Genomic DNA, 20,836 nt, shown 5'->3' with positions numbered 1-20,836 from the left:
GGGTTTATATCGGATAGCCCATGGTCCAAAACCCGGAAAGACCTTTTACAGTTTTACAGCTTTACCTGATCCGGAGACATAGGCCTTCACAAACTTGCCAGCTGGCCCATGTACACAGAAGACACGGTGTCCATGTCCACCATCACTAGGGATGGCAATTTTTCCCATTTCCCCAGTCCCTATGGGGATCCGCCCTGAATGGGGCAAGGATGGGGATGATTTTCCCCCCGCGGGGACGGGGATTGAGAGAGCACTCCTCGCTTCATGGGGACTCCAATCCCTGCTTCGTGGGATCCCCACTAATAATGTAAATATGCATATGTATGTATGTATGTATACGTTATATATGTAATAATGTAAATATGTAAACATACATCTATATATTAATATTTTTAAAAATATGGTTGAATATTTTCTAATACAATCATAAATGTTAATTATTTTATTTTATTTTTAACTAAAATAAAAAACAAAAACAAGATGGTTAGCATTATAAATAATCACGGGGAATGAGGATCCCCGTGGGGATGGGGATGGGGATAACCTTGTCCCTGTTAGCAGGAACAGGGACGGGGACAGGGATGGAGATTTTTGCAGGGACGGGGATGGGGAGGCTCTCGTCCCCGCCCCGCCCTATTGCCATTCCTAACCATCACCTTGGCCCAGCTCAACAAACTATTGATACCAAAATGGAGCCAGTGGACCCCACCCCAATACGTGATGAAGCATTAAATGGTGGGCCCACTACTTGATATCCTCATGCAAGGGGATATTTGGAATCGTGGCTGTTTTTCAAACAAACGATGTCACATCGGATCCACATTTTGAAACGTCCATATATCTCATTATTTGGTTCAATCGATTATTAAAAAAATCGGGTATGTCTCAAAAATCGAGACCTCATCGATGCATGAAACACCAGCATCGGTGAACTGTTTCTCTAATAGTTGACTGATGTATATCCTATACGGTGCTTACCCATCAGCACATACATGAAAAACGGTGATGAAAATCACCCCTTACCAAAGATCATAGTTTGGATGGAAGCATGAGCGTTTTTTGTGAAATCACATTTTTCTCACTGTGTACGTGGCAGAAACTTTTTTTCTGTGAAAAATGGCTCTTGGAAACATGGGTGTTTTTTTTTTTTTTTAAATAAGCGCCTACGCTTAAAAATAAAGTTAAAAGAAAAAGAAAAGCTAACGGTCTGTTTTTCCTTCTCCTCTTGAGCTTGTTCGGAGGTCTCTGTATTGTGTGGTATATGTATTCGCCTCACAAACAACGAAGACGATGCAGATCCATGGTGTCCTCTTCCATTTAAAAAACGCACCAACAGCATTATCGTTTATACAGCCGACCAGAGCATCCCCTTCGATTTGCAAATCCGTCGATCTCTCGGATCGTTATCCGTCGATTGTCGCTGCGAGAAGGAACCGGAGGCGAACCGCATCCAGGTGGCAAAGATCGAGCAGAGTTGCACTCCAATGCGTTTCGCTCATCGCATCGAATCTGAAAATGATACCGGAACCGCTCGACTTTATCATCAGAGAAGGGTTTGGCGGGGGAAATGGGGGAGGGCTCGGGTTTCTCAAGGGTCTCGGAGGTGGAGGGTTTGATGGGTGGGGGAGAAGGCGGAGCCGGTGGCACAGTAGATTTGGGCTTTTGGGGTTGCTGGGTGCTTGTGCCTTGGTTCTTCTGTTGGTTCTGGCAAAGGAACTAGATACTTGTTTCGGTTTGGGGGTTGTGAATTTTGTTCTACTGGGATTTTTGATCAGGGACTGGAAGGCTGAGATTAAGGGTTGGGTTTTGGGGTTTTGTTCCTGTGCTCTAATGGTGCTTTGCGGGTTGAGGAGAGAGGAGTTACAGAAATGTGTTAAGAATTTCAGGGTTCACTCTCCAATCATGGGGATGATCAAGTCGAAGAGGAGAAGAAGAGCTGTGTGAGTAGCGAGGTGGAAGCTTTTTTTTTATTTTTAACATTTTTGTTCTACAATGTACAATGAGAGAGTATGCCTCCTTTCTCTGTTTGGTGATGGTAAATCAAAATTAAATGTTTTCATGGAAGAACAGAATCATTTACTGGTTAGTTTCTATTTTCTAATTAATTTGCAGAGAACAGAATCCTTCCTAACACAACCTTTTGGTTGATTAATGGAGTTAACAAATACCCGCCATTAATTGTGTTGATTCTGTACCTGTACTTGAGGTAGTTGCAAAATTAGTGTTGGACTGATACCGTGCATTGAAAAGGAAGAAGTTCAAAATTTCCTGATTTAAGCCATAAAATGCTAACAGTACAAGTTCAAATTGGGATCCAAAGAATCCATTTGAATTAGATTAGCAATTTAGCATAGAAACCAATCCGATTGGAGTGAAGAATGAAGAAGAATTACATCTCAACTCCTTAATCAAAGGCCCAAGTATCAATGTATCATACTGAGTAAACAAAGGCCTGGAGATGCCTCTGCTCCCTGAATCCTGATTGAGAAAAAAAAAAAGTGTAAAGATCTTGAGATTCCTTAATGAGAACTTGTAACAAACTGATAAGAAGTTCCACTTACATCCCAACCCTTACTATACAAATTACAAGGAACAAGTAACTTTCTCTAGAGGAACTACAAGCTTGTGACCGAATCACAGTCACACATAGATATCCCTTACCGTGTATATATCTTTATGATACTATCAACCACATTTCACCACCAACCCTGCTTAGTGCTTACTGGAATGCCCATAAAATTGGGTTTACATATAGTATAATCCAAGGTCCAAAATAGATGTTCAACCAATGGCGCGTCTTAAACCCTTGTGTGCTTTTCAGAAACTGCATATTCATCCAACTCTCCTAGAAGCTCCAAATTAACTCCAGTTAATTTTAGGGATCTTCAGACCTTCCCATGAATTAGACTCACGTCTAACAGGCAGGATTTCTTCATGAATCAAACCTGTGCCTTAGAAGGTTCTCTTGAACCGTGCATGTGAGTAGCCTCACACCTTAGCAAAAGTGCATATAGGAGCTCATTCCACATATCAGGGACTCCAGGCAAGCACCAATGGCTGCAGTCTTGCCTGTGGAGAGGGGCAGGGCTGTTCTTCGACCCTAGATAGTACAACGATGAATGACCATCTTTCCTCTGAGATGTCATATGGGTTACATTCAACACTTCCAACTTCACCTGTGACTTCTTTGCGTGTCTTAATAATACATCAGAAACTATGCTTAACTGTGACCACGACCCAGATGGCATCGATGATGAACCCAGCTCAGGCAGCGTCTCCAAGTGACAGCTCCCTCCAGTCCTCCAATCTCCACCCCTGCAAAACCCAGTTATTTTTGTCTGCTAAAGAAATGTACTTGGTTATTTGTATCATTCTGAAACATGGAAATGGAAAAATTATCTTTGAGGTAGCAATAGTATTCATCCATCTCACATGGTGAAACTAACATATTTAGTTGTATCTATTGCCACTTGTGCAGTGTGAAAACCACAACTTGTGTACTGCTAGCTCATGATATGTATAATCAAACATTAAAAAACGTCTATATATAACCTCTCCAGTTGAGTTAGCATGCCCAGAAGAGTAAACATTATTAGATCCATGTCAATGGATCAATTATGTAACACAGTCAAATTACATGAATCCCAAAAGCCATGCAGATTCCAGCAGCATAGGTCATTTCCATTTTAATAACACGAAATGGAATTCCATGGACATAAAGATATTCATTTCTCTAGATGAGCTTTAACAGAGCAAATGGAGGATATAACCACAAAGAATGCAACCCACAGTTGGTTTTGGTTAAAGCATGAATTCTTAACGTATGTTGAAGTCATTTTTTTATTCAAATAATATTTAATAAGTGGGTTAGCTAGTCTGCTAGCCAAATCATTAAAACTATAAAAAAGTATCCCGTATGGGAGTTCTCTCTCTTTAAGTGGGAGTTCCCTCTCTTTAAGTGGGAGGGACAGGTGTCCTTCACCTAGGAGGAGGTAGTTACATAACTACCCCTCTCAGAGAATACTTCCTATATAGGTCTTCTGCTATGTATCCTTCTTTCTCTCTCTTTTATTTTCAGTTTTGAGAAAGGAAATAGAGGGAAATAAACCATCTACGACCAGGTACCTTTACTTGGTTGACTATGGTCCCTCTTCCAAGACAAAACTTGGAATTAAACCATCTACAGTCTAATTCTCAAAGACTGATTATGGTTCCTTTCAAATGAAAATGAAGAACAAGGGAATAAAATCATCTACAATCAAACATGCAATTTGATTGACTACGATTCCCTTCTTGTCTGCAAAAATCCAAAGGATTAACGCTGTCTACAATCAGAGTTTCATTTGATTGACTAATTGTGAAGAAAGGAGTGAGAAGGAAATTTTCTTTGTATTTAAAAGAAAAGAGAAATGTATTGCTGTATAGTTTCTCAATTGTATTTTCTTTTTCTTTCTTCTCATTCTTGTACACTTGATGTAAAAGAAAAGCAAATGAAAAGTTCTTTTTAAGTACCCTGTTGTTCTTTTCTTTTGTTCTATGCATTCATTTCTCCAAGTCAGAATCAAAAGGTGTTCTCTACTTTCTTGTGGAGATGTAATTAAGGGGAACAATCCGTATGATTCCCTGAATGGGCCTTATCCAAAATGATAAAAACTCAATCACTTGATTGAGTGAACTATGTTGCATGGGAATTTATAAAATTTTCACACCAACAACGTAAAACAAAAGAATCTGGAAGAATATTAGGATACTGCAGAACTTCAAATTTTCCATATCTTAAACAATTTACAAAAATCTGCTTCTTCCATTTCCGTAACACTGAAATGGAATTCCATAAACATAAAGACAGCCATTGCACTATATGAGCTTTAGCAGAGCAAATAGAAGATACAACTACAAAGAATGCAATTGGCTTTAATTAAAGCATGAGTTCTTAACATAAAATAAAGGAATCTGGAAGAATGTTAGGATGCTACAGAAATTAAAAATATTCCATCTCTTAAACAATCTACAAAATCTGCATCTTCCATTTTTGTAACATTGAAATGGAATTCCATGGACATAAAGATATCCATTGCACTAGGTGAGCTTGAGCAGAGAAAATGGAAGATACAACTACAAAGAATTCAAGCCACAACTGGCTTTAATTAAAGCACGAATTCTTAACGTAAAACAAAGGAATCTGGAAGAATGTTGGGACACTACAGAACTTCAAAATTTCCATCTGTTAAAACAATCTACAAAATCTGCATCTTGTTCAAAATGGGTTTGCTGAGTCCAAGATCCAAACCTGGAATTTATAATTCTCTCAAAAACTTCTCTAAGCTTTTATCTCTAACAACATTATAGAATTTTTATCCCTTGGAATTCTTTACCCTTTTATTCAAGGTCACAGTCCTCCAGAAGCCACTACCCCAAGAACTGGTCCAGTGGTTCTTCCTTTGGAGTTTGGAGACTGAAAATTGACAATGGGATTCCATTGTAAAGCATGTTAATAAAGTTCTCACTTAAGATTTCTTTGATTTGTAAGTTCTCACATAAGATCATTGAGCATAATTGACCAAAATGCAACTTAGGTCAGGCTAATACTAGCCCAACCGAGGGCTGGCTCATTGGTGTGTTAGCTGGTTTGTTCCAGAGTTGACATGGAATCGAATCCTGAAACCAGCACTTTGGGGGAAAAGGGGAAGTTATTAATGGTGCATGGCACCGAATACCAAAAAAAGAAGTACTAGCCCAACCACCAAAAAAATAGGGTTGGGTTGAAGAGTGGGTTGTTCAGCTTAGGGTTGAAAATTACCAACCCAATATAGTCAGTTTGGGTTATGGTTGATGCCTTGAGCAATATATTATGAACAATATATGCATCAACACCTGTATACAAATATGTTTATGTCAAAGGAAGAGAGGGGACAATGATAAAGAGTTTTTTTGTAAAATATTACTTTAATATGATGTCTCTACAGTACACATATAATATGCATGCTTGTGTATGTATGGTAGCATGTAGTTCTGCATGTGTTTATAAATTTGGTAGGTAAGGTTCCAATCCAATTTCATGATCTGTTTGGGTTAGGGTTGAAGTTTTAATGCATTGGGCTGGACCAGGATTGACCTAAACTTGAGCCAACCCATCCCAAGTTGTATCCCTCAAAAGCAACCCTTTAATAGTGTTTCTCAAACAATAATCATGCATCATCTTTGCAAGATACAATGAAATTATATTTTACAAGAAACGGAGTATCCCACAAGTTCAACAAGTGAAAATTTAAGCATTTTCCTTTTTTCTTTTTACAGAAGCACAGTGATTCTCTGCAGTATAAGTAGAAACCAGAAACTAGAAACAATAAAATTACATGTAAAAGAAAAAAGAAATACAACTTCGGTAACAACCAAAGTCAAATGATACAAAAAAGATTGGCAGAAAAACAAGTGATGGGGCATACCTGAAATGTACAGGGGCAAAGGTGCGAAAGAAGACCTGGGTCTTGCTTATGTTTACTTCCCCATCTATCCAGTTAATCAGCGTCTCAATTGATTTCTGATATGCACTTTCTACACTCATATTCATTTTGATCTCCTGCCCTTCTTGAAAATAGCAACCTCTGGACAGAGATAAGAATCCAGAGGTCAAGTCTCTTCCAACTGATATGCAAGCCTAGAAATAGTTATGATATCATTTTGTCTTCCATGAGAAAACACAGTATTTTTTCAAATTACTTGCAAACAACAAAGCTACAGTTTTGCAAGTTATTAGATATGGTACATCCAATATCCAGTATCCACTATAAAGCATTAAGTATGGATATTCCCACTAAGAAGCCAGTTTCTAAATTCAACAGATCAATAACTTGAACAATAAAAATACACACAAGAATCATCAAAAACACAGAAAATAGATGATAAGCAATGTGAAAACATCTCAGGAGCAGAACCAAGGGAGCCTGAGCAGGACACAATATTATATCATATATGAAATTTACATTAAAAGTTGAAGCATCCAACATGACACAGCACCCTTGAAGGCTTGAACAGGTATCATAGATTTTGATAAAACCCTTGTCTGGGGAGTGATACAACATGACCTCTCTGTCCTCATAGAGTGATCCCCAAAATGATGAATCCTGGCTCTGCCTCTGAAGCACATGACATGAAAAGAACACACAAACTTGGTGGAATCCATAATTAAATATTATCAGTTGTGGGGTTTCATCATTATGGCCTGGTAACCGTGCCATAAAATCTTTTCATGTTTTTATTGTTATTTGGATCCTAAGTAAAGCACACAAGTTGAACAGTTAACTGGGGAGAGGAAAAAGAAAAGATGATCATAAAACTTAAACAAATTTAATAATCCGATTGGACAGTGAAGGATGTAACTGAATTAAAATTAGCGTGTAGTCATGACATGTTTAGGCCAATATCCAAAAACAAATGTCCACAAACTCCACACAAATTTTAAAAAATTCATAGTCTTAAATGTGCAACTTTTGAACAATCTTCCAGAGAAACAATATGAAAAATAACAGTCCAATAACAGATAGGGCATTTTAAACAACTCTAATCTTACCTGTGCCAGATTCCCTGGAATTCCATGAAGGAAATTTCCAAGAATATGCTTTTACTAGGCAAACAAACCTTCTTAGGCCCTACAAATGACTAAAAATCATTGAAAACCCCTTAAAAAGAGAGAAAGACAGATAATTGTTGGACTTCATTATCAACTTGAGGGCTGATATGATCCAATCTATCTATACAAAATAAAATGGTGTTTATTTGGGGCATCAAGTACGGACCATCTACTGTGTTATTGTTAGGATATCTACCACCAGCTTGTATGATAATTCTTGTCTTGACTTTTATCAAAATTCTACTCCAACTTCCATGTTACCTTTTCCAAACATGGCAAGTAATTAAAAATAAATAAACAAATGAAAACAACAATACAATTATAACAATAATTACAAAACTGCCTCAATCATCTTCTCATAGAAACCCTAATCTTACAAAATTTTCACAGTAGACCTTCTCAACTCAATTGAATAATTGAACTTTGGAGTGGTAAAAAAAACAACCTAAGGACTTAGGAGCAACCCCATAGATGAAACTTGAAAATAACTGCATTAGTGAGAAGGAATGCCTTTTTCTTCTAATAAGGAAAAAATTCATCAAAGAAAAAAATGAATTATTGCAGGTAAAACGCTTTGAAAGAGCATGAGGAAGACCAAATAGAACATGACCTGAAGTGGTAAGAAATGATCTAAGGACTTTCAACTTGACAAAAAACATTGTTCTTGAGAGAGCACTATGCCAAAACATGGTTCATGTAGCAGACCCCAAAAGTTGGGATCATAGATAAATTGAGTTGAGATGAGTATCATTCCACAGGTCAGTTAAACTCTCTTGTTTGTATGTTATATTTAATATATGCAAAATATACAAATAAATGATTGAACAAATAAATAAAAAAAATACTAGACAAACAGAAAGAAGAATAAGAATAATTTCTTTCCAGATGAGGAAAAAAGCAATTCTAATAGATTTAAGTACCCTCTTATGGTCTTCTCATAGTTCCACCAATGACCGGTGTTGAAAATTAGAACATCTGCATCCCTCCATTGTACAGAACTCCAATCCATTTGATCCAATTTCAGAGTCATTTTCACCTTTTCTGGTGCCCCAGCTGGTGCTCGGCTCTGCAGCACTAAAAATGGAGCTCTGTAATACTCCACAGTGCAGTTAAAGTCCCTAAACCTGAACACCAAGAACCCATTGTGTTTGGTGATTGGGCTTCCATTTACTTCATAGATTGAATCCTTGTCCAGAATTGCTGATGAGAGCATGCAGAGAAGAGATTCCCATTGGTTTCTTCCAATCGAGTCACCAACAAATACTAGTCTTCGATTCCACAGCTTCTCCAACATTTTCTTTGCATCAAATCTTATACAAGAACAACAAAGAAGAAAAAACATCCAAATTAATTTTTTACTTCTCTTTCCTTTTCTAGTTTCTTTGTCTATCAGCAAGTATGAGATCGACAAATGAAGATAACATAAAGAGTGAGGGCAAATGAAGATATTTATAACACAGAAAGAACTATTACCCAACCAAGGAGAACTTAGGAGAAAAATCAGGCAACGTGTATTATCCATAGAATTAAGATAGAGAAACACAACGAAGGAGAAGGGAAAAAAATCATCAACTTCGCTGTTGAAAATATTCAGTCCAAATTCAACAAAAGTTCATAGAGATGCATATAAATAGAAAAAGCACTCATGACTACACCATAGAGTCGTAGACCCAGAAAGAAACTACAAATGATAACTAACAAGAAAATTTAAAATATCAAAATTACTAATGGAAAGATTCAGTGTAAGTTGTAGAATTGAGACCATTTTTCTCATCAGTTCCCATAAAAAAGCACAATCCGGGGAAGAATAAGTATTGGTAGAAATTAGAAAATAGAATTCGTAAGAATAAATAGTACGACAAAGTGGTCAAAACTTGAAGTAGAAGATTATAAATTTAACGAATACGTTGAGTCAAACGGTCATACACCAACCAATCACTCCAATGTGGCAAAATGTTCAAATCAAAACCGCAACGTCTGATCCCCAAACCCGTTACGATTTTGTAGGAAATTCTATAAAATGATGGGGGAAATTAAAAAGAATTTACCCATTAAAAATTCGCAGAACAAGAAAAAGAAAAAGGGCAAGCGAGATAGAAGAAAAGGAGAAGGGTAAAACCTGGGCAAATTGCAATCTTTAGGTTGCCACCGCCACTTGGTGTAGAAATTATCAGGCCTTCCATTCTCAGAACACCGGAACCCTTCATCCAAAAATCTGCAATCTTTAGACTGGTACAAGGGGTACTGTTCATCCCAGACCCACTCCCCTTTAAACAAATCACACCCTTCACCATCCTCTCCTAGGAACCCTGCCCTTTCATCCCGAGCAGTAACATCAAAACCCAACCACATCAACTTCTCCGACTGTACACGAACGCGAAGCCCTCTAGTGACAACCGTGTAGTCCAAGTAGAAGAAGCAGCACAGAAAGCACACAGCTGTAACAAAGAAAAACCCAAGAGTCCCCAATGATGGCTCATGCGGTTTCAGTCGCTTGACCCTCTTCAGAATCTCCCAGTAAGGCATGGTTTCTGGGTCTTGAGCAAGTGGAATCTTAATCATTTAGAAAGGAATGGCCGATGAAATGGGCTATTCTTGAAGAAACTCGAAATGGGTTTTGAACGGGACGACTGTCTTCCCTTGCGCCGTCAATGTTTCAGACTATTTGCAGAAACGGAGCCGGAGACGATGACATAAAACAGAAGACTGAAAAGTACCAGTCCGCAAGCGACACAGTATTCATATGGGGAAGAGTTTCTTGCCTTGTTAGTGTAAGTTAATTATTTTGACAGATGTGCAGATCGATGAAAATGGGTGTGAAAGAAGCAAGAGAGCATTCATGGCGACGAGAGTTTCCTACTTTATTTCCTTCGTTGCTTTTTTTGCAGAACAGAGAGGAAGCGGTGAGTTTCACTTGTGGTATGTAAATAATGAATTTTTCATTCAGGGTATATTTGTGGGACAGTGTGATTAAAATGCCTTATCAAAAAGAATGATTAAATTTAAACGTGGATTTCTTACAAAGCTAGAATTCAAATTCAACGATGCCAAGATAAGGTCTGTTTGTCTTTGTTCAGACTTTTTAGAGAGAGAGAGAGAGTCCATTGACGAGGCTTTTCGCTTCCGGGGTCGTGCCACCGTGGGCGGTGGTCGGATCCGGTGGACCTCGTGGAGTCTCGTGGGGATTAGTGGGGAAAGGGAGTGGCGGATCCCGACAAATATACGGAGATTAAATAAAGATGATAAGATCGGTTTGCGAATTAAGAATGCTCACTGGTTCAGGTTACTGAGAGAGACTTCTTTGCCTCCTTCACTGTTGATTTGGCATATCTCGTGAGATCACTACGTCAACGATTTGGATCTTAAACCCTGTCCCCATGAAGATTCACCAGCTATGCCGCCATGCCGGTAATCATCATTTTCCTAAAATACCCTTGTGTCATATTTTAAATTACTGTCAGTCAAATGTGCTGAACTGTTGAGAGAGCCGTTAACTCGGGTAATAACGTACTGGATTGACACGTGGCATGAATAGTGGAGTCTATCATTCAATTTTTTACAGTGGCCCACGTCCCGTGGAGGAAGGTGCATCAGAGTTGGGGAAGTGGAGTGGGATCCGTGGGGACGACTGATTTGAGTAATGCTTTGGGAAATATGGCCCACGAGGGCCCATACCGTATATGTGAGGCCCATGTAAATTGGTCTCCTCGGGTTCCCGTAGAGGATTGGAAGTGACATGGGTGGTGGTTATGAATGTCAGTGTAAGACAACTGGCCCGCTTTTTGAGCAAATCCTCTTTCTCCTTCCAAGTACATAATCTCAAGCAGTCGAGCTTCCTTTTTGAGCATACAGAGTGAGTGAACTTCAGAAATATCGGATCGGATCTGATCTTCGAATTTGATTCGAAGCCGATTCGTTTAAGTCAATATTTTAAAACTGTCATTGATCGACCCCGGAACTAGACCAGGCAATTGGGTTGGGTGGGTCGAGCTTGGGTTGTGTCAAGATCCTTTGTGTTGATTTTGGGTCGGGTTGTCAAATGTTAGACCCTAATCTTAAATGTTCGGATTAGAGTTGACCCATGGGTCAATTCGGGTCATCCCAAAATATAACTGAAATTAAAAAAATAAAGAAAAATTATATAAAAATGCCAAAATTAAAAGAATTAACCTTAAAATTCCAAATATAAAATTAAAATTAAAAACTTGAATTAACAATTTAAGGAGTAAACGATAAAGAGTAAAGGCTAAATAGAAAAAATTAAAGAGTGGAAACTTCTAACAATGCACAAATAGTCCCAATTAGACTTGACAATCGGGTCATCGGGTTGACCCAGAACGCAACCCAATCCAGTTTTTTCCGGGTCAAGTCATTCTCACATTCAGGTAGCTAAAATATGATACCCTAACCCTGTTTTTTCGGGTCGGGTTCGCGGGTTGGGTCAACTTTTTCCAGGTATACTTGGAACCGACCCTAATACCACTTTCATTTTGACATATAACTGTTATTTTGAAAAAAAGAGAATGACTGTTCAGCCCACCTCAAAATTCTTAGTCCACCGTACATGTGAGATAAAGCATGACCGTGGATTGGTGCCAAATCCACGGGCAAGATGAAATTTATAAGGGGCTACTAGCAGACTATGGTAGAGGTGTAAATCAGATCATAGCGGGCCGCGCTCAGCCCATCCGATGAACTAGTCATTGGGTCTAATGGCTAGTTACAGCTTTTTGAGGTTTTTTTTACAAAAGTACCCCCAATAGCTATAAACAGGTCATAGGGGGGTATTTATGTATTTTGGTTTCAGGAGGGGGGGAGAAAGAATGACACGAATTCCCCCCAACAGCAATATTATAGCTAGTTTGGGGGGTATTTTGGATAAAGTGATAAATAACTTTATAATGATCAAATTACCCCTCCCAACAACTAAAAAAAATGTTAGTTTTAGGGTATTTTGGGTAATTGAATTATTTTCAATTCATATAAATAGTCCTATCCTCCACCATTCTCATCACACCAATTCAATAGTTCTCTTAATCCCTTCTCTAGTTTTCATACTCTCTCTCAAAGTCTCAATCTCTCATAAATTCTCTAATTCAACAATTCTCTTAATTTCTTCTCTAGTTCTTATACTCTCTCAAATCGCAATCTATCAATTTCTCAATTCAACACCACATGATGTTTCACCTAAAGTAGATGATCAAAGTCAAGAATAACAGGAGAAAATGATGAAGTCAATATTTTTGTATACTCAATAATTATATAGCATTTAAAAAAATAAAAAAATAAAAAATATATATAGCATTTTTCAAATTATTGTAAAATTTGTTTTAATTTCATTTAATTTATTTGATATTTTTAATAACGTAATTTTTATTTTCAACCTGTTACTATATTATATTTTTTATATTTTATTAATTTATTCCGTTTTTCAATTTTCATATTTCATTCATCATACCATTGTATGCTTCATTGCTTTGTATCATTCAAATTTAAATGAAATAAAATTCCTATTTTTCTTCCAATTTGTTATTCACTTTGATACTTTGTTTCTTTGACTTCTTACTTGATTAAGTATTTTTCATTTCTTTGTTAGATTTCTTATTTTTCAAATAGTTCCCAAAGGAAAGTTAAATATTTTAGTTTTACTTAGCAAAGAAATAAAAGAATAAAAAATATCAAAAAAACAAAAAAAAAAGTCTGACCAAGTTCAGCCCACGCCTAAGGCTCAACCTATGCCCTAGCCTGGCACGGCCCAGGCCCACGACACGGCTTGCAACCCACCCGGCCCAGGCCCACGGGATGGCACGGGCCCACATGGGCTTGGGCCATGGGCCGTGTTGGGCTGACTCCCCAATTTATCCCTGAGGAGGGCGACATAGCCCAGGACAGTACAACACCATTTTACACCTCTAGACTAAGGGGGCGGGGGGGCCTATAATTTCATAATTCTGTAGTGAGTTGCAGTATAATCCAAAAAAAAATCTGATCCAGACTTTCAATCTGTCAATCCATTCAATGCTAACATCAATTGCAATAAATAAGAGTTCGACTATGATACCAAAAAAACAAAATACTTACATCCAATTAATCATAATCAGTATCATAAAAGAGATGATCAATCATTTGGTGTTCATAATTCACAGGTGCTTGGTCAAAACTCTTTTAATATTATGTCTTTTCTGTATCATAGGTTTTCTCTAAAACCTACTCAGTATAATTCATAATGTGTGTATATATATATTCAGTCTTAAGTTAATATACCAATCTAACGGTTAGGATTTAATAGATTTTACCATAACCATTTTGGCCCACTCAACTGGAACGGTGAAATGCTGACCCAAGAACCAAAAGGAAAAACGATTCCATTTTCAGGTTGGTTTTTAAAACATTAGTTTAAGTTGTGATTTAAAATACATTTGAAATTTGGGTGGATTTATAAATTGGGTTGAATTTAGATATCGCTTTTATTTGGATTAATTAGAATTTGAATCAGTCCAATTGAGAAAATCTATGATGTAGGAAAGACATGATATCAGAAGAGTTTTGACTAATTAAAATCCATCCGTAAATTTTGATAAATAACACCTGTTTGGCTACCATGTTTAGAAGTTTTTCAATATTAAATGGGATTTGAGATTTAAATAAACCATTTTTCTATTTATAAAAACATTGTTTTATTTATATCTTATTTAAAAATTAATGTTAATTTTTATGTATATTTATGGAATTGGGTTTTGCTTCAAATATCAGGCTATTGTTTCCTTGCATGATCGCATCACACTTTACCTATGGCGATTGAAACAAGGCATCATCCACATTCTAGAAATGCTTACTCAACACCACGTTCATGTGGATCTCCTCTATACTCTTTGTGTATTCTTTGTGAGCAGGTAACTTAAAGCTATGAATACCCATTTATCCATTGTAATATTGTTCATGTAATGCGTTTTGGCCAATGTTTTAAAAACCAATCTGGAACTGGAACTATTTTGGTCATTAGTTTTTGGGTCAATGGTTCGATCATTCAATCCAAACAGATGATCCGTTGCAATTTAAAAAATAATAATAATTGAAGTAAAAAATGGCCAAATATCGTTGTTTAGGTTGAATGGGTTGACGGTTCAATCACGTAGATCAATAGGTCACTGACCAAATCAACAGCTTTTTTGGCAAGATTCTGGTTCGTGGGCGAAGTAGAACTAATTGACTGGACAGTTTTCATGCTGAATGGTTTGACTGTTTGGGTCAACGATGGTTCAAAAACCATGTTTTTGGCTTCATATTGTGTTTGTGTCATAACTAATTTATTCCTTGATCATGGTCTTGAGGGATTGCTCAATATTTGGTAAGGGACTCCTATTAATAGTGTCCTTGACAACCACACTTGTTGTCATAGTTTTCAAACCATTGTTGACTTGGACAGTTGGATTATTCAGTTTGGAAGTTGATTCCATTTTTACCCCAAACCGCTTTTCGGGCAAAAAACATTGACTTTGTAAGCAATTCACTGACGTGGGCAACCAAACCATCAATTACCTGGGTAAGTGAATTTATCTATGTTATTTTATTTCCCAGGTAAATAAGGTAATCACTATTTTAGCCATAAAAATCCATTATTAAAAGGGGCATTTTGTCCCATTCAAGTGTTAGCAACTTTTCCCCTAGGTGAGAAAGTTATTTACCCACCTAGGAGATGGGTATCACTTACCTATACCCAAGAAAATAAACTTTCTCTGGTTTCCACATAATTCTGAAAAATAAACATGGGATTCTTGGTCAATGGTTGCCAGAATCCCATTGACCAACTTTCCCCCCTCTCAAAATCCAGAAAAAAAAAAAAAAGAATGCCCCCTTAATTTTTTAAATGGTCACAAGCTGATCTACTTGGACCGGATGGTTGAACTGCTGATATGGAAATAGGGGCCAAAATGATTTCAGTTTCAGGTTAGTTTTTAAAACATTGCTTATTATTTTGTTTTTGATTCTTTTTTCATGTGCTAAATTTGGGTTGAATATACTATTTGCTTTAGAAAATATTTCTAATTAGCACGGTTTTTGAATTGTTGTTGACCCTGACGGTCATACCATTCAGCCTGGAAACTACCCATGCATCTGGTTCCATTTCACATTTAACCCAGTCTTTTGCAAAAAAAAAAAAAACGTTAATTTAGTCAACAACCCATTGACCCAAGTGATTGAACCATTAACCCATTTGACATGGACAACGGTTTTTGGCCCTTTTTGTTTTAATTATGTTTTTTTATTTTTTTTTAAGTTGCAACGGGCCATCCATTCAGACCGGATGATTGACTCATAGACCTGGAAACCGATGACCAAAGCAGTTCCGGTTCTGGATCAGTTTTTAAAACATTGCTAATTAGTATGACGAGTCTTGTATTTGTTTACTTTGAAGTAGAGAGCTTCTATTCCAAACACATGGTTGCCTCTTCTTTGAAAAAAAAAATTATTTGATATGTGATTTTTGAAATGGTATAGGACTCATAAATAATGATCAATTTTCTAAATAAATTCATGGGTTTCTAATAGATAAGGGCAACTTTTTGCCATGAATATCAATAAAAGAATATTTTTATAAAATAACTAAAACAAGGTAACTTTTTTTGAAATATATTAAGGAAAGGCAATGACTTTGTTCATCATCTTCCTCTTCCTTTGCCTCTGTGGTTGTTTTGCCTCTGTGGTTGTTTTTAATAGGTAACTGCAAGCGGCGATCTGAGACGAGGGATAGGGCTTTGGTGATCTGAGCATCATCTTCCTCTTTTGCAATGGTTTATCATCTTCCCCTTCCTCTCCCTCGAATTTTATTTACCTGGGACGGAGTTTTGGTGATCTGAGCATCGGTGATGATTCATCTTCAGCTTTCAAGCACCTCCGCGCATAGCCGTTGCCTCCTGGTGGCGTGCGCTTCTGAGAATTGGGCTCGCTAGACCTATAGAGGCAGGTGGTCGTGACCGTTCTCCTTGGTGTTCCAGGCAACAACGTCACGACCGCCTGTGTAGTTGTTGTTCCGGTCTTGAGACCAGTCTTAGGATCGGTCACGACCGCCTGTGCAATCTTCGCGTTCTGTCACGACCGCCTGAGACTGGAATAGCAACCACAAAAGAGAACAGTGTTGCCGTCTCTTTCGGGTAGCAACGACAACAATGTCACGACCACCTTTGCCCTGCTCCGCCTCTTGCATGAATAGTGTATTCGGATGAATACACATGCAGAGGAAGACGATGAATAGTATCATTGCCCTTCCTTGATATTTTTCAAAAAAAGTTATCTTATTTTTATTATTTTATAAAAATATTATCTTTTATTGATATTTAGGGCAAAAGTTGCCCTTATCTACTAGAAACCCTAAATTTATTAATCCAATGAAAATATTCTTTTTAAATATTTTTCCACCTTGATATTGTTTTATTAGTTTCCCAAATGTATTTATGCTCACACCGCCACCCAGTGGACTGGGAATCTCCCCCTCCCTTGACTTGGACTGTACAATCACATTAGGAATTTTGGGGTAAACTAAACTCAAATTACCCCCAAAACTAATATTTTTAACCAAAAACCTACTCAATAATTCATAACATAAAGTTTCACTTAGATCTCTCTCTCTCTCTCTCTTAATTTACCAATCTAATAGTTAGGATTTAATTGATGTGACTCTCTTTCTTAGGGGGTGATCAATGAATAAAGTTCAAATCCATGTTTCACATATTTTTCAAATCTATATCTATACTACTATTAAAAATGTGAATGAGGTCTAGATTCTAGATTTTTTTTTTTACTAAAATATCCATACTCTTTGAACTTGGTCTCCATATATTTATGAGGGCAAAAAACATAATCTGAACCACTAATTTTATTAAATTCATTATATTCCTCATCATTAAGTCCTATATTTAAAGTATTAAGTTCCATCTCCATTCATTTAGTCTTATATTTAAGGCACATTAAATAAATGAACTTTGTGAAATTTCTTAACTAAAAGACCCTTATTTATGAATTTAATCCATCATTAACTATATAGGTAAAAAATGTAATTTAAAGTGTCATTACTTTCCACTCCATTAAATTTCCTCTCATTAAGGTATTAGCTCTCATTCGCTGTCATTGTTACCTATGTGTTCAAAACCAACATGAAAAATAATTAAATAAACCACCCTTTTGTCCGAATGACGAGTAAATAGTTTAACCATCAGTATCAAATGAGTCAACCAATGTTCTCATAACTAAATAATAAAAATGCAAAAACAAATACAATATAAATATTAAAAAATTATAAAATAAATCATGAAAAAATTTAGGCACATCTCTAGGCCTAGGTTCAAAAGTTTAGGTTTTTTTATTTTTCGAGTTGGTCCCAAGCCTATCCCATAGGTAGTTAAAGTCAAGCCTTATTCTTAGGCTGATCAAGCTAGTGAGGAAAGGGATGTGATTGATCAGAGGAGAAGAGAAATTATTCCTATTAGATGGTCAATTTCTGGATTAGAGGTCATTAAAGTCAACTTTGATGCCTCCTGTATTAATGGTAGTTGTTCAATAGCTTGTATAGCTACAAACCATATGGGCCGAATATTGGACTTCAAGGCTTATAAATTAGGCATTTCTATTGTCAATGTGGCAGAAGCCTGGGCTGCGTGGGAAGCCCACAATGTTGCTCTTAATTTTCCTAACAAATCCATTATCATTGAGGGTGATTCTAAGTTGGTGATCGACTGTTTGAAGAGTGCTACCAACCCCCCTGTGGAGAGTGAAGCCGATTATTGAAGGCTGTAGGGTGTTGTTTGAAAGGCTTGAAGGAAAGGTGGATTATTGTCATGTCTTTAGAGAGGGAAATATGGTTGTAGATTGGCTTGCTAATCATGCACATTCTAATGAAGTCTGCAATAGTCCCATTCCTAGGGATTTAATTGTTATTTGTTGTTTTGATTTTTGGGGACGTGCTACCTTCCGTTCTGTGTAGCCCCTTCTAGTTCTATCAAAAGAAAAAGTCAAGCCTTATTATATACATACAATCATAAATGCATATAACACTTATTTTCATACTTGCATGTATGTACAATTATACACATGCATTTTATGTCAAATTTTGCCATGGGGCTAATTAATAGATCCAAGTCCAAGACCAACCCAAGTGCATCAAATTTCACTGCAAGTTGGAGGTTGGGCCCAAGTTGTATAGATTAGGCTTGACTTTGGTTTAAAACCTAAGGTCTAATGCATAGAGTTGGGCCTGGGTCAAGATTAAATTCAGCCCAACCTACTTGATTTACCATAATGGTCCAATTATTTTGGTAAGTGAGTTAACCAATGGTGTCATAATTAATTAATAAAAATTTAAAAAATATATAGAAATAAAAAATACATAAATACATAAATTTTATAGAAAATTTTGAGATATCTAAGAATTATATTTAGAATTAATTATGTAAATGGAATAAAAATTTTAAAGTTGCCCAAAAATGAGAACTTTTTAAGTCAAATAAGACAGCACATGGTGTCATAATTGTTTAATAAAAACTCAAGAAAAGATAGAAATAAAAATATAAAAAACAGAAAAAATTGTCTATAAAATTTAGCACATCTTTAATATCATATAGTTATCATATTAAACAAAAACAAGTATGATAAATAAGAATTTTTTTTATTAATGATGAATATGAAGTATAAAATCTAAATACACTAGCACACCATGTTTTTATTACTTATCCTTCTTAAATAATTCTAATGAGGATATTGAAATTATTAATGTTATCTAAAATTACGTTGCACATGCATATTTATTCATATCAAATCAAAATTGGTTTTCCCAAATTTTTATAAGATTGGATTCATTTCTCTCTCTCTCTCTCTCTCTCTCTCTCTCTCTCTCTCTCTCCCTCTCTCTTAAAATTTTTCAAGGTAGGATTCATATGTGGCTTGGGTTTGGAGTTGATAAGTTATGTATCTGATAAACTAAGTTCAGATTTAGTCCAATTTGTGTGGTTGGATTTGATTTCGAAGTAGATTTTGAAGGAAATATACACTTGTAAGGCTAAGTTTGGAAGTGCTTATTAAATAAGTGCTCAGGAGCATTTAGTGAAATTTAAATAGGGGTAGTATAGGTATTTTCAAAATGACATAAGGGGCCAATATAGGCAAGAAAGAAAAGGAGCACTTAAAATTAAGTCCACATCAAGAATAAACACTTAGGTGGTGTTTGATAAATCTGAAGTATGATGTCTAAAAAGTCAAAAAGCTATTATTCGGGTTATAAATTTGAAAAGAAGTTGAAATGATTTTTTGCTTTTTAAAGTCTTAAAAAGATAAGCTCATTTGAGTTGGAGCAATTCTTCAATATCTGAAATTTTGAAGTTTACTATTTTACCCTTAGAAATAGACTATTTGATAGTATTATAAATAATAACAAATAAAATAAAATAGTATCCTATTAATAAACAAATATTGTAATTTGTTGAAATAAATAATTATTTATTATTTAATTGATAATACTATTTACTTAATATTATTAACTAATAATAGATAAAAAATATTTTAATTATCATCAATAAATATATTATTAAATATTATTATTTAAATAAATAATATTTATTATTACATAATATTTTTATATTATAAAATAATAATAATTATTATTAAATAGATAACAATAATAAGAGCATTAACGCCATTTTATCATGTCTGAAATGCATATAATTTTCAAACATCATCTTATTTGGGATTATCTCTCAAACACAAATAAACACTCAATGAAGTGATCCCGGCCCAAAATAAATGCTTATTCAAATAACCGATTATTTTTTAATCACTCCGAAACTCAATGTTTTAAGGGATCTATACATCTACCTCAACTTGCTACTGGATTTGGATTTCTTATATTGTCCCCTCAGAAATCCGAAGTTACAGCCCTCTCCTAGTCTACTAGTAGCCCCTCCTATAAACCTTATCCTGCCCATGGATTTGGCATCGATTTACGGTTAGGATTCGCCCCACCTTTGTAGGGGTGGACTGAAATATAACCTCCCCTCCCGAAAATAAAAAAAAAAACAAAAAAAAGATAAATAAACTGCACTCCACCTCAAAATCTGAAATTACAACCCCCTTCTAATCTACTAATAACCCCTTATAAATCACATCTTGCCCGTAGATTTGACATCAATCCACCGTTAAGATTTATAAGATGGATTGAAC

At 36.1% G+C, this 20,836-nt stretch overlaps 1 protein-coding gene across 1 annotated transcript; it reads right to left on the bottom strand.

Moving 5' to 3' along the window:
- Positions 1-2,501: 2,501 nt before the first annotated feature.
- On the bottom strand, positions 2,502-10,757 carry LOC104612464 (protein trichome birefringence-like 11). The gene is made up of 4 exons (XM_010279882.3): positions 9,750-10,757; positions 8,551-8,940; positions 6,447-6,605; positions 2,502-3,315 (listed from the first exon to the last, which is right to left on the bottom strand). The coding sequence occupies exons 1-4, from the start codon at positions 10,190-10,192 to the stop codon at positions 2,940-2,942; spliced, it is 1,368 nt and encodes a 455-aa protein (XP_010278184.2). The 5' UTR covers positions 10,193-10,757; the 3' UTR covers positions 2,502-2,939.
- Positions 10,758-20,836: the final 10,079 nt, after the last annotated feature.

This window comes from Nelumbo nucifera, chromosome 4, assembly GCF_055504915.1.
Source record: "Nelumbo nucifera cultivar China Antique chromosome 4, China Antique-T2T, whole genome shotgun sequence".
Taxonomy (NCBI): Eukaryota; Viridiplantae; Streptophyta; class Magnoliopsida; order Proteales; family Nelumbonaceae; genus Nelumbo; species Nelumbo nucifera.
This window is presented reverse-complemented; position numbering and strand designations above follow the sequence as displayed.